Source organism: Culex quinquefasciatus, chromosome 1 (genome assembly GCF_015732765.1).
Source record: "Culex quinquefasciatus strain JHB chromosome 1, VPISU_Cqui_1.0_pri_paternal, whole genome shotgun sequence".
NCBI lineage: Eukaryota > Metazoa > Arthropoda > Insecta > Diptera > Culicidae > Culex > Culex quinquefasciatus.
In genome coordinates this window covers 93,138,397-93,154,005 of record NC_051861.1, presented here as the reverse complement: position 1 = coordinate 93,154,005, position 15,609 = coordinate 93,138,397, and the positions used below count along the sequence as shown (strand labels likewise).

Below are 15,609 nucleotides of genomic sequence, written 5' to 3'. Positions count from 1 at the left end.
AGGCTATGGAATTTATATCCTTTGACAGTTAAGAGATAGAGCTTTGGTGTCTTCGGCAAAATTGTACGGCTGAAGATTTCCACAAACTTGCTCGAAGACGCCAAGGCTCTGTCTTTGCGTTGAATACCAGTTTTGGAACCTTTTCCATAAATCCCTGCCAATAAACAGTTTTTTGACTAAAACTATGTTGAACTTTGATTTTAGACGATTACAATGTTCAGAAGAGTTGTCAGTAATATCACAGACAACAGACGTTTGGGCTCGATTCTTCCCTTGTGTAAATCATCGCTACAGATTTTTTAGTTGTGGCAATCCGTTTGTGGCGCTGCAGTCCCTTTGCCCTGACACATTGCCCGCTGTCAAAATATTACTTTCCGCCTACTGTCATTTTACATTTTGTTGGTTTTCAACGCTTGTAATCGTTTGTTCTGGTTCTGGTGTTTGAGGATCGCTTGTACTAGAAATCCGGGGGGGAATCTGACATGCCGGGGAGAACATTCAAGATTCAGGCCTTTGGTATGGCGACGAGGGTTCGCCGGAAGTGGCGGCACTTGAAGGTGGGGTGGGTTTCGAGGGCGTTGAAGATGTCTTGAAGGTGAGCGTTGAAATGATCGTGGTAGTTGGTTTGTCGGTTCCGGAGATAATCCTTCTTTGACAGTTCCGGATTGTTTCGTTTCTGGTTACGGATCTTTTATCCTCCAAGAAACGCTTGCCCATCCTCCCGATTTCCACCGGGTCTTCCCTCCTTTTCGCTCACCTCTGTTGGTTTTGTTTATAAACACAACCAGCAAGAATTTGACAGCCTCAAGCGCGGCCTTGGTTGCTGTGTTAAAAAAAGCATCAGACTAGACAATTTTTTAATATCGATAATTAAATGAAAAAAAAACTTCCATGTGCTCGTGAATCGTGTTAATTAATAATTAAAGTAGATTTACTATAGCATAAAAACATAATCTTTACCTTTTGAATTTTTATTTCGAAAAATTGAAATAATATATTTTTTAAACATTTCTGGGTGATGCATTTTCAAACACACCTTCTCAGAAAACCATCATGGCTGCTTTAGAGAGTGGCAATAGGCTAACAGATGGCGCTAGTAGATTAGCAGGATGCGGCAGCCATGTTTTTACACACGATTTTCAAATTATTTTGTTCTAGCCGCTACGTCTGTTGTCTGTGGTAATATCAAAACAAACAACTTTGTCCAAGACGCCAAATTGATAGGAGCCATATGTGATGAGTTATATCAAGATTTCTTGATAATTTAGCTTGTTTTCGAGCTCGGTATACAAAGCCTCGGGCAAATTTGGGCAAAAACCCATACAAAGGGCTTAAGTATAACTATTCCACTACAAAATGTCGGGTGAATCATTCGTCCGAAGGTTTTCGGTCATAGATTTCCGAGCATTTTAATTTATTTTATTTTTGATGACTATTTAAATGCATTTAGGACACTTTTAATGCACATTAGCCATTTTTGCGATTTATTTGGACACGCGAGGTCTTTGCAACATTAACGTTATGACGTTACTAGATGTCTAGATTCGCCGATTAGCTCTTTTGCAAGGGATTTTTTTTAAAGATATTCCCAAAAATGCACTGCACAATTCTCACGGGTTTTGAATTTCCCGGGAAACGGGAAAAATATTTTTCAAATCCCGGGAATTCCCGGAATCCGGGAATTTTTTTTAACAGTCATAAAATCTATGTTTTCAATAAATTTGTTATGTTTTTAAAGCTTACAATCATAGAATTAGCTGAATACTGTTAATTGGTGATAATCTTTACTTCAATCTGAACAAGAACAGCAGTTTTTAGGTAGTTTAAAAATATTAAAAATGTTTGTTTTTTTGTTCTTTGTTATGCTTTGGATTTTTAATGAATCATAATTTTTAATCCAATGTGATTCAAATTATTTCATAATAATAATCACTAAATTCTTATTAATATATTTCTTTGATTTTTTATATGAAATGACTACAAAAGCTAAACAAATTTCATTTAAACTGTAAAAAAAACTAGAAACGACAACAAAGAAAATGAATCCATCCAATGTAAAATTTTAGAAAAGTTTAGAATTTCATGTATTATATAAAACATATTTCACAAACTATCTTTAAGTCACTACTGCCCACTGGGGGAAAACGGGACTGCAGTCTTAATAGGTACAGAATTTTTTAGAGCAATAAATTTGAAAATTTGTGTACTAACTGTTCTGTTAATTAAAAAAATATCAGAACATTATGCTGTCTAATTTGTTACTATTGTCCTAAATTGCTCCAGATGCCGATGTTTGATGAAAAATAATAAAATATGATTTTTTTTTTCAAGTTTAAAATCACCATTAAATGTAAATACTTCAAAAATTTAATGAAAAATATTTAAAACGTTAGGCATTTTACGGATCCGTAAACCAATTTTTTTATAATTTTCCCTTATAAACCAAATAAATGTTGATATATGCTGAATACAAATTTGCTAATGCTTCAAAAATGTTATCGATTACTAAGTATTCAACTGCTCATCTATTTCCACAACTAAATTTGAGTTTCCTGACTAAAAAAATGTTTTTTTTTCAATTTCGGGAATTCCCGGGACAAAATATTAAAAATCCCGGGATTCGGGAATTCCCGGTTTAGGGAAAATCCCGGGATTTTTGTCCCGGGAATTCCCGGGAAGGACGCACTACTGCATAGCCTCAAAAATAAACTTCCAATACATCAAAATTTTCACCAGAGTCTAGCCTACACGCCTCGCGTGTCCAAATAAATCGCAAAAATGGCTAATGTGCCTTAAAAGTGTCCTAAATGCATTTAAATAGTCATCAAAAATAAAATAAATTAAAATGCTCGGAAATCTATGACCGTAAACCTTCGGACGAATGATTCACCCGACATTTTGTAGTGGAATAGTTATACTTAAAGCCTATTGTATGGGTTTTTGCCCAAATTTGCCCGAGGCTTTGTATACCGAGCTCGAAAACAAGCTAAATTATCAAGAAATCTTGATATAACTCATCACATATGGCTCCTATCAATTTGGCGTCTTGGACAAAGTTGTATGTTTTGATATTACTGACAACTCTTCTGAACATTGTAATCGTCTAAAATCAAAGTTCAACATAGTTTTAGTCAAAAAACTGTTTTTTTACAGGGATTTATGAAAAAGGTTCCAAAACTGGTATTCAACGCAAAGATAGAGCCTTGGCGTCTTCGACAAAGTTTGGGAAATCTTCAGCCGTACAACTTTGCCGAAGACACCAAAGCTCTATCTCTTAACTGTCAAGAGATAGAAATTCCATAGCCTGCTGTGATGAGTATTTTGAAAAAACTAATTTCACCAAAAGTAGGCCATGGCAACGCTGAACAAAGTTGTAGAACATGTCAAAGCACGAAAATGCTTACTTTTTGCTCTAATCAATTAAATTCGTCAAAACAGCCTTTTGAACCACTGTGCACGACGGCGATGAGTTGCTGAGATATCGACATTAGATTTTTCTGTTTTTAAACCTTTGCATGGCAATATCTCAGCAACAAAGTGTCGTATCAACAAAGTTCAAAAAAGCAAAATGTAGAGAATTTTCTCAGCTTTTCAGAAATATTTTTTTCAAAAGTGGGCAAACATGTGCACTAATTTAAAAAAATGAAAAACTGCGGCTATTTGCAAAAAAGTTATCTAAAAATGGCTAGAACTTGAAAACGTTGCACTTTATCAAAATTTCACTGAAGTACTTTTTGATTGCAAATTTGATCTTGCATCGAAAAATCAAGTTGAAAATTTTTTGCGATCGATGTATTGTTTTTTTTTTCAAAAACTGATCAATACTGATTGATCACAGTTGCAAAGTAACCGCCGACCTTACAAGTCGCATTCTCAACGCCAGTCCGCAGTTTGTGTGCGCGTCGCCGCTTTTTTTAAAATGCGCACCGTAGACAAAAACAGTAAAAAAATTTCTCGCAGACCTTCAAGTAAACCAAGAAAACTTGCGAGCATTGCAATTATGCAATAGAAGAAAAATAGCCGTGTTGCAGTTCGCCGACTCAGCAATGGCCTCGTCCATCATCGACAAACCTCTGGTATATCAGGGTTGCAAAATCCCGATTTACCTGGACAACAACGCTACGGAAGTTCGTGTGCTTGACCTACCTCTAGGCATAAGCAATGACGACGTAGTAAAAGTGATGAGTAAATACGACGAAATTTTGACCATCACCAACGACCGCTGGATTAACTTCTTCCCAGGGATCCCAAATGGAGTTCGGACCCTGCGGATGTTGCTAAAACAGCCAACGCCGAAATCAATCACTGTAAACAATGCTGCTGCAACAGTGACGATTATAGGCAAAAAATCGCTTTAGCAAAGAACAAAAAATGTTCTGCGGATTCGAGACAAAATGTGAACCAAAAAAGCAGTACACAACCGATTGAACCCGAACCAAGCAGCAGCAGCAGTAAAAGCAACAATAGTAAACCAGAACAAAATGCAATGGAAACAAGTGAAATGGACGAAGAAGACAACGATGGATTCGAGGCCGTGCTTTCTAAGCACACCCGCCGCCGAAAGCGCTTACAGGCATATTTGAACGCGGAAGACGAACTAACAAAAAAACGAAGAGAGATGGCTGCAGAAGAAACAGATCAAGAAGATGAAGATGTCATAAAAGCAAAATATTATAAGAAAAAGTGTTGTGAGATAACTTCAAAATCCCTGGAAGAAGAGGACGAAGATAAACTTGAAGAACTTGATAATTCACTCTTTAAATATTCCGCTAAATATTTGAAACATAGACAGAAATCGTTAGAAAAAAGGCATGGTACACAGAAAAAACTAATGTAAATTTGGAAGCTGTAATTTTGGAAGGTTGAATATTACCTCTTTTATGATGTAATTTTACCTCAATTTAGACTGAAAAAGTGACATTACACCAGAAAAGTGGTAAAATTACACATTTCCAGAGGTAAAATTACACCTTTTTTCTGACATAAAAGATGTACCCCTTCCCAGATGTAATATTACCATGATTATTTTTTCTGTGTAATAATTATTGAAGTGATTTTAAACTCTGTAAACTTTCCTCTTTCACTATCCACCTTGAAGAGATGAATGCACAATGGTGTAAAGTCTCTATAATAAAACTAAAAAAAAAAAAAAAATACTGATTGATTAAAAAATCCATAACTCGGTCATAGATTTTTTGCACATCCTGGAACTTTCTGCAAAGTTGGCGTTTGATGTCCCCTAAAACATATGAAAAAATAACAAAAATAGTGTTTTTTGCAAATCAAGTTTTAGTGACAAAAAGTTAAATTAAAAATCATCATTTATTACGGTGTATCGTTTTTTTCAGTGTAGTCCTTATCCATACCTACAACTTTGCCGAAGACACCAAATCGATCACAAAATTCCTTCAAAAGATACAGATTTTTGAATTTTCATACATCATTTTTGTTTGGACAGCTGCCAAATTTGCATGAAAAAAATATAAGGACAAACTAATGATGCAAAATGGCTTCTTTGAGCATACCGAAGGCATCAAAAAAGTTTCAGTCGAATAAAAAAAAAATCGAATGACCGAAATCTGAGAGTACATTCGAGCATCCCCGAGATTTATTACACTCAGCTAAGTGGCTAGGCCTACTGCGTTGCATTAACTGAAGAGAGGATTATGTGAACGGATCACATTTCACAGAATCTACAGGGAAGGAAAGAGTCGTGGACATACTGTGCCAAACGTTTGGTTGAGCATCCTAATTTAGTTAATGTTCACCCAAAACCAATTCATATTTCAATACGTCAAAAAAGAAGCATTTATTTTTTGGATGATATATTGAGAGGATTTCAACACTTTCCTTCTTCAAAGCGGTGAAACTTTCAAGGACCAATCCGGAACCGCATTTTACGGCCAATTTCTTGTGTCAACCTTCCTTTTGAACCCGCAATTCAAGCTGTAGCCTCGCTCACACACGCACAATACCGAAGGCTCACCATCATAAACTAATTTACATATTTTTCGCTACACTAGACACACGAGACGCGATACGACACGTCGGGCCCCGCCCACACTCCCTCGGGAAGTTTACTTCCCGTTCCGTTGCCGAAGACATTTCCATAAAAGTGCCCATTTGTCGGCCCATTTGTTATGATTAAAAATTGTTTCCCGGTTTGGCTCGTGCCGGTCGTAAAATTTCGTTTAGCAGTTAATGATTTTCTTCTTTTCTTTGTTTCTTTCTCTCCGAAGGCCACCATCCGGGACATTGAGTGGATGCAGCGGGCGGAATGTTCCGGCGCGAACCTAACCTCGTCGCTGAACATAGAAGGCATCAACGGAACCCACCTGGAGCTATGACCAGCTGGCGGCGAAATGTTTGCGTCAAAAACGTGTGATACTGGCAACGCTGGTTGCCGCCATCTTGGCCACTTTTGCACCCCTGCGGCGAAGGGGCTCGGACAGCGATAGGGTCACTTCCACTTCCTGTTTGTCTGGGCGCCATCTTGAATTGTACCTCCCCAACCCCTTAAATTCACCACAACGCGTGACGACGGAATGGGCGCGTTTTGGGGATGGAATGACCCTCCCTCCCTCCCCTTTAAAGCTAGTTTTAAGGCATGAAATTTTAGGAAAACAGATGGATTCGTCCCCAAAATTTAGGCAATTATGTGGCGAACATAACCTCAGCTCTTGGTTGCCATTTTGGCCCGCTCAAATTGGCCGACACACAACCACTCAACTTTGACAATTGATACACTCTGAATTGTATAAAATTATTTTAGCGTGCATGCTAAAGATGTAGAGTAAAAGAAGAGTGTTGAACAAATAGAGGTGACGATACTCTCCCCTGAGTCACACGGAGTGTAAGGCAAACTACAAAACTTTTGATTTTTGCTAAATGAACGACAAAAAAAGAAGTATTGGTATTATAAAAATGTGTAGAAATACAACACTACTAAGAATACTCATGAGTTGATTCCTATTACTACTTAATTAACTAGTTAGATCAATTATATTGAAAACACTCTGCATGAAATCTCCAGTTGAAGAATGAAGGTAGTTCATTATCATCGGTAGATTGTGAACTAGTTCCACTCACCACCAGCAATCCTATCAAAAAAGAAAACATTAAGCTATGTATAATTTATTGCAATTTAGTAGCCTAGTTACTTCCTCATAATATATAAAAATTGTAGTCAAAGTAAAAGATCCAGCGTTAGAAACTATATGGAACAAAGCAAAAGGCTGTTTAAAGTTAATTTAGGTATGATTTCCAAAATCAAGCTTCGTTTCAGCTCTGCAATCGTGTCTGTAAGCGAGACATTATTAGGTTGAATTGAAATTAAAGAGTCCCGATTTTTATTTTTTCTTTAGTTAAAAAAATGTGTTTTTGTTTCGGTTTTCCTAGCTTGAATGGGACAAACTTCTGTTTAAAGTCGGCAAAAAGAAGTTAACGTGTGCAATTTTAATTTGTAATGTCCATGCAGCAAAAGCTGCTTTTACCTAAATTCAAGTTGATTCGTTTGAACGTGTAGCTTGACATTTTCACACCTCGAAAATACCCATGTGTTGAGAATGACGTTAATGTTTAGTTGAAATTATTTTCCTGACAATAGTTGGCACACTTCTTAACTCAGGTTTTGCAAAACCCAAACCATTTCAGAAATGAAATTTGGAAAAGTAAATTAAAGCTTCTTTGGGTGAATGCTACTCGCGATTGAGTAAATTTAAATCAATACAAAAATATCACTCAAATTTAGATGAAATTCGTCAGAGATGACCCAGAGAATGCTCATTTTTGCACCCTCAATTCAAATCACTCAGTTTTCGAAGTAGTTTGATTTCTGAGTTCAATTCACTAAAATCTGACATTTGCACCACTTACTTATTTCTGAGTAGGTTCTGTTTCGATAAAAACTGAGTGATTTTGAATGTGCCTGTAAGTAAGTTCGGTTTTATGGAAATTTGATTGAAGATTACTCAGAAATGATTTTTCAAGGCTTTTTTAACCCTCAAACGAGTTATTTTCTTACGTGATTTGAATATTTAAATCGAGAATTTTTTTTTCATTAAGGCTGGCGTCCTGCCCGTGTGGATCAATCGGACCGCGCACTAGACTCACAATCCAGAGGTTGCTGGTTCGAATCCCGCGGCGGGCGCTCTAAAAATTCTAAGTGTAAATATGGGTATCCGGCGCCGTCGCTCCGTGCCGTACTCAAACACTTTAGAGCCCATGGCGGCAAAGTCCTTGTAGTTAAAAGGAAGACACTAGTGGTTGGTACTAGCAATAGTGGCCGACAGCTTTAAAGTCAACTTCGTTTTTTTTTCGCTGGTCTAGGGCTGGTACAATTTTTTTGTTTGGCTTGAAAAATCAGGCGACAAAAAAAATATTTTTTCAAAAAACTAAAAAATTTCAATATAAATTTAAATGCAATCAGGTGAAATCAATTTTAAATATATTCCCCTGCGATTAGAATCATTTTTAAGCATGTTTGGGTTGATTCAAAAATTTTGGATTTTTTGGAAATTTCCGATGCTTATTATCGCAATAAGATTATTTTCACTAACATTTTTGTATTCGTCAAATCTTCCTTTTTTTGAAAACTAATGATTGCAAAACAATTGAACTAGTGTAAAATGCATTTTAAAAGAAAGTGTTTGGAAATGTTGGCTTGTCGACCCCGGCCAGGGCCTAGAGACAAAAACTTTGAACAATATTTCCATCTTCAAATAAATATTTATGATTTTTTGAATCTAATTGCTTGAAATGGTCTTTTTTATTCTTGAGTATAGAATAAAGCATACATTTGATGCAAAATGAAAAAGTTTTTTATAGAAATTAGTAAGAAATAGACGAGAGTCTCTAATTTAAAAAATAATAGTTTCAAAGTGTTGGACAAGCTTGTCTTTTTTCATTTTCTTTTATTATGATTTTCACCACCACCAAATCTGGGTAAATTTAGAAGAGAAAAAATCAAATCCGGAAGAGATCCGGAAAAAGATTCGGCAGCAAGTTTGAACTGATTTGACGTTTGCCTGGGTAGTGGAGATGTTTGGTTATGCCATTGCTTTCAAGAAACACTGACGTCCAATGCGCCATATTTAAACATTGATATTATCACTTTTACCCAATTGACGTTGAAATCTAGAGTTTTCTTCGAGAAAAACTTGAAAATTAGGTGTGAGAAGGACCCTTTGGTGAACGCACGTTCAAAATCACTCAGTTTTCGTCGAAACCAAACCTACTCTGAAATGAGTAACTTGGGCTTCTGTCAGATTTGAGTGCATTGCCCTAAAAAAAATCTGACAGATGCCTCATTTACTCATTTCTGAGTAGGTTCGGTTTTGACGAAAACTGAGTAATTTTGAACGTGTGGGTACACTGGTAAACAGCATTACACTTTTTTCAGTTCACTTTTACACACTTGTATGGGATTTTTCAGTACAAGTATGATTACACACATTCGTGTAATCATACTTGAACTGAAAAATCCCATACAAGTGTGTGAAAGTGAACTGAACAGTGTGTAATGTTGATTATCAGTGTAGACAAAAATTCTTTTGCCCTTGCAGCAAAAGTGGCTTTAACTCAAAACCATTTATGTTTTTTTTATAGTGTAACATATTTTTACACTTAAATTTCAACTTACTCAACAAGTGGACATGGCAAAATCGGTAAAATCCAGATCATACCGAACTGGCCAAAATTTTCTAAATCACGAAGTCAATTTCCCTCCCTCTAAGTTTCTCGATGTTGCCATCTGCCAGTTAGTAGAAAGTTTCGACCATAAGTCGAAATGTTTAATTTTGTGTTGCGCTTGCAGTGCGTAGAATAACCTAGACAAAAAAATCAAGGCATGCTAGAAAAGAAACTTGCATAAAAGTGATGAAATCATTGACCAATACCATCGTAATAAGTAAGCTAGTGTTCGTAATGTTAATTTATAATTTTGCATGGCATAGCGTGAATATACAAGAATAATCATAGATATTCTCTTGCAAGATACGGAAGATAAAAAAAGTGAAGCAATACAAAATAGTATTATGCAAGCCCTTTATTATTGGTGACAATGAGAACCCCTCACACTCGTTACTATCGTTTAGAGCAGACAACTTTCGAAAAAATAGAAGAAAAAATCTCGTGAAAATAACCCAAAAAACTGTTGGTTTCCAGATTTTGTACAAACTCATGCCGCACGCAGAAACAATAGAAAACTCGTAGTCAGATTTAACCTTTGATTGATTTGCCACGATAAACACAGTTAAAAAACATATCATGTGTGAAACATGTTCAGTGAACTCTGTCGAAACGTTGCCCAACTTCCACCTCTCTATTAACGATTTGTGAGCGCGCGCTGTAGAAATTGTGCACTGCTTGAAAGTAAAAGTTACAGAAAAGCCCCCCTCAAATTAATGTTGTTTAGCATCAAGAAAATAGAGAAAAGAGACCGATAGTGGATAAAACAAAGCGGCAAATTTTAGCAAGAAATAGATTCGTTCTCCCGTGGAACAGCACACAAGAGCTATGAACAAAAAAACCAAACTTTGTGATATACAAACCCTGTGTAAAAAAATCTTATCACCGCAAATGTTGGAGAACTTCCCTTGCAATTAGAAAATCGCAAAAAAAAACGAAAGAAAAAAGGCGAAATTTGTTAAACTGTATTTAAACCTTCCCATCATTTGTAAAATACCAAATTGGCACGTCGTGAAAAGGCCACAATTAGTAAGAAAGTAAGAGCAAACAAAATAAAAAAAAACGCTTATATCCTTCAATATCTTGCTGGTTTGAACTTGCCTATCGATTTAAAGAAAAGTAAAAAAATATCACGATAAAACCACCCGTTCATTTTCGAGTTTCCCTAACTAGCGTCCTTTCATCTCGTTGCTGTAAACATAACCAAGAGTAAATAAATTATCTTCAGAGTTCACAAAACGTTCAGCCAAAGATAAGACAAACACAAAAAATAAAATGATTGAATTACTCGAACCGGTTCGAATCGAGGCAGTTTAACCACCAAGTTTAATTCGCAACAACAACAAACAAAAAAGAGATTCTGAACCATACGAGTGCAACAAGTAACTAATAAAGTCTTTTACAAAAAGTATGATATGCGGTTGTTTTATTTCTATGCTTCTTTTTGTTTCTTTAAAAATAACAATGCAAACACATAAAGAGAACAAAAACTGCAACACACAAAATATTTCACTTTTAAGCGGTATACGCACTTCGGAAGGAATCGGTCAAGAAAAAAATCAAATGGGCAGCAGCAGTAGAGCAAGCGAGTCAGAGAGGGTGAAGAAAAGCCCCAAGAAATCGCTCCCTCTTCTTTGTTCTGCTGTTCGTAAAGCTGTTTCTTGACCCCTTTCCTTCCGATCTGCATACCAGCCTTTAAACCAAAAGTTATTGTAAATGGCTGTAGTAAAAGTGAAACTTTAATGTTAAACAATGTTTCTATTTTCTGTAGAGTTGAACATTTCTTGCTTACTTTTTCAAAAGGTCCTATGTACTTAGGGAACCCATGGCGCATTGGTTGTTTTGAAAAAGTAATCTAGATTTTATCTTTTCTTGTTCAATTAAAAGTTATAGTAGGATACATGAATGTACAAAAAATAGGACTATATCAAGCAAAACAATGTAAAAAGACCAAAGACGATGTGTAAACAAGCAGTAATAAACCGTTCGTCAACCCTTAATCTTTGGCCCATTTGCATTGCACAGTGGTCCAGATCGCAAAATTAAGTGGAAAATAGATTTTCCGAAAAATGGTTAAGTTTTGGAGCTTTGGTGTCTTTAGAAGAGTTGTTGCATATGGAAAGGAGCAACTTTTGGTTTGGTTGAAAATTAGGATGGTTCACCATTAGGGTGATTTTGGAAATCTAACTTTACAGGAATATTTTTGGGAATTTTTTCGTCTTCTAGAAAGTTGACGGGCTTGCCAATCCAAGCAACTTTGTCGAAGACACCAAAATTTTATCTCGTAATCTACGCCTTCTACGACCAAATTTATAGAAAGCATCTGAGCAAACCTTCAAAAATCAGTTTTTTTAACGTGGCAATTCAGGGTTAAGTTTTAGAGAAAAGTGGTATTCGGGGCACTTTTAGATTTCTAAAAGACACACATTTTTATTTTTTGACAAGTCAATTTGGACTTAAGGGTCAAAAGTTACAGCCTTTTTAAGGTAAAAAAGATGCAAATTTAAAACTTAAATATCTCGAAAAGGCGCAAGCCAAATTTTAAGCACTAGGTTTCATTTGAAATAAGAGACGCTGGTGTTTAAATGATAATTTTACATGGAAACCAAAAATATGAGCAAAAAACAATTTTTCGACACTTTGGGTCAATTCTGAGGGCAGATTCAGATTCAGCGGGCAAAATTACATGGAAAAACATATATTTGGACAATTTTCAAAATTCGTTAGGGTGGTCCCATAAGGTTTTCCCTTGAAAATTAGACTTTTTGAAATGAAGATATCTCGAGTTTAAAGAAAAACACCCCTGAGATTTTTTCAGCGTTTGTAGTGCTGGATCTCTTATTTCAAATGAAACCTAGTGCTTAAAATTTGGCTTGCGCCTTTTCGAGATATTTAAGTTTTAAATTTGCATCTTTTTTACCTTAAAATCGCTGTAACTTTTGACCCTTAAGTCCAAATTGACTTGTCAGATAATAAAAATGTTTGCTTTTTAGAGCTCTAAAAGTGCCCCGAATACCACTTTTCTCTAAAACTTAACCCTGAATTGCCACGTTAAAAAAAAATGATTTTTGAAGGTTTGCTCAGATGCTTTCTATAAATTTGGTCGTAGAAGGCGTAGATTACGAGATAAAATTTTGGTGTCCTCGACAAAGTTGCTTGGATTGGCAAGCCCGTCAACTCTCTAGAAGACGAAAAAAATCCCAAAAATATTCCTGTAAAGTTAGATTTCCAAAATCACCCTAATCGTGAACCACCCTAATTTTCAACCAAACCAAAAGTTGCTCCTTTCCATATGCAACAACTCTTCTGAAGACACCAAAGCTCCAAAACTTAACCATTTTTCGGAAAATCCATTTTCCGCTTAATTTTGCGATCTGGACCACTGTGCATTGTTTTGCTTAAAATTATAATCATATTTGGATTCCCTTATCCGAATGCAATTTTTTTAAACTTCTGTCAGTAATAGGAAGTAATAAAAATAACTTTTTGGCGGGCATTCAAGGGCTTGTTCCGGTGGGCGTACTGAGCCCAAATCCCAAATATGAGCTTCATTTGACGTAACAGGAGCTGGCACTTTGCATTTGAATTGAAAAATTAGATTCAATCAGTATTTTTTCATTCAAACACCTATCTTTTTGAATTATTTAAAGCAGAATTCATTATAATCGTGTTATATTGTCGCACGCCGATTTTCAGTTAAGGGCCCCATTTTGTACAGTTTTCAATGCTTCAATTTTTTACCTTCACAGATCCCCATATAGTGATTTTGAATCCTAAGATATTCAACAAAACCGGTAAAAATTCTGAATTGTTGGTTCATACGAAAGTAGTTTCGATGTGATCTCGGCTATCTTGGTCGCCCTGAAAATAGGTGCAGGTGCGACAACTGGACTAAGAGAATTTAGTCAGAGGACGTTTTATCACACGTACATGCCCGACTATTGTGAACATTTTTAATTATAACTCGGGACCTGAGTGCTGAATAGTGGTTCGCAAAACGGCCTCAATTTTGAACTGTCAAAGTGGAACCAATTTACTGTTCGCCAAAAGTAGAAAGTATTGTTATCGGTCATTAAAAGTAGTTTTTTTGCCAGAATAAAAATTTATGGCTTTTGAGACCCGGAGTTCAAGTCAAGAAATCTTGAGAAAGTTGAAAGCGAGATGGTCATTTTTAGAAGCTGTCTTAATTGTTTTTTTTTTGTTTATTATAGAGACTTTACACCATTGTGCATTCATCTCTTCAAGGTGGATAGTAGAAGAGGAAAGATTACAAAGTTTTAAATCACTTGTCTGGCTATATTTCAATAATTGTTACCATGTCTTTTTTCTAACGATTTCTGTTTATGTTTCAAATATTTAGCCGAAAATTTTGATCTTGAATTATCAAGTTCTTCAATTTTATCTTTGTCCTCTTCCTCCAGGGATTTAACAGTTATCTTATAACACTTATTCCTATAATATTTTGCTTTTATGACATCTTCATCTTCTTCATCTGTTGTTTCTTCTTCAGCCATCTCTCTTCGTTTTGTTGTTAATTCGTCATCCGCGTCCAAATATGCTTGTAAGCGCTTCCGGGTTTTGCAAGTGTGCTTAGAAAGCACGGTCTCGAATCCATCGTTGGCTTCTTCGTCAATTTCACTTGTTTGCATTGCATTTTTGTCTGATTTACTGTTCTGCCCATATTTGAAAATTCGGCTATTATGCCAAATCAAGTATTCCGAGAAAAACGCGTTTTAGTGTTTGTCACAAAATCTCCGTCAAGGCAATTTCCCATAAAAGTGGTATATTAGCCGTTTGGTTTTTCGCATCGGCAGCTAAGTCTAAACACTATTTCAGTGAAATTCAAGTTCCAGGAGATGCGTTGGAACATCCTCTACCGCCTGGTGCTATTATCTCGTTTTTGCCAAAAGTGGATATTAGCCGTTTTTTCAATGGTGGGCAGTGTTGTTGCTTATACTGCTGCTGCTTGGCTCAGGTTCAATCGGTTGTGTACTGCTTTTTTGGTTCACCTTTTTACTTGAGTCTGCACTTCTTTTGTTCTTTGCTTTGAGTTTGCAAAGCGATTTTTTGCCTATAATCGTCACTGCTGCAGCAGCATTGTTTACAGTGATTGATTTCGGCGTTGGCTGTTTCAGCAACATCCGCAGGGTCCGAACTCCATTTGGGATTCCTGTGAAGAAGGTTAATCCAGCGGTCGTTGGTGATGGTTAAAATTTCGCCGAATTTACTCATCACTTTTACTACGTCGTTATTGCTTATGCCTAGAGGTAGGTCAAGCACACGAACTTCCGTAGCGTTGTTGTACAGGTAAATCGGGATTTTACTACCCAGAGGTTTGTCGACGATGGACGAGACCATTGCTGAGTTGGCGAACTGCAACACGGCTATTCTCCTTCTTTTGCATAATTGCAATGCTGCAAGTTTTCTTGGTTTACTTCGAGGTCTGCGAGAATGTTTTTTACAAGCTTTGGGCTTGGTTGGGATTGGAGTTGACAAAAATCCAGAACCACTCTGTTTTTGTCTACGGTGCACATTTAAAAAAAAAGCGGTGACGCGCACACAAACTGCGGACTGCCGTTGAAAATGCGACTTGTAAGGTTGGCGGTTACATTGCAACTGGGTCTTAATTGTTTGATTCCGTTTGAAAACCTACTGGTGTAGTGAAAATCTTCTTTGTTTTTTGGATCAGCTTCGCGATGTTTTTTGGCTGGACCAGAAAAAAGCAGAATGATTCCAAAATCAGCCAGGGAATTTATCTGCGACATCACAGAATGACACTCTCGCCGCAGTTCTTTGCCACCCGTAAAAAAGAAAAACCTCTCCTAATCGATTGAAACTTGAAAACATACACAATTTTCCAACAAAAAAAGTCAAAACAAGATAAAATAAAGCCACTGACACTGATTATAAAACAGCTTATTT

General features: G+C 36.4%; 1 protein-coding gene across 1 annotated transcript in view; it reads left to right on the top strand.

Moving 5' to 3' along the window:
- Positions 1-8,105, top strand: part of LOC6042708 (progestin and adipoQ receptor family member 4) — an 81,123-nt gene extending 73,018 nt beyond the window's left edge. Inside the window, 1 exon segment of the mRNA XM_038259405.1 lies at positions 6,240-8,105. Coding sequence (XP_038115333.1) covers positions 6,240-6,347 — 108 coding nt within the window. The 3' untranslated portion in view covers positions 6,348-8,105.
- The last annotated feature ends 7,504 nt before the right edge of the window (positions 8,106-15,609 follow it).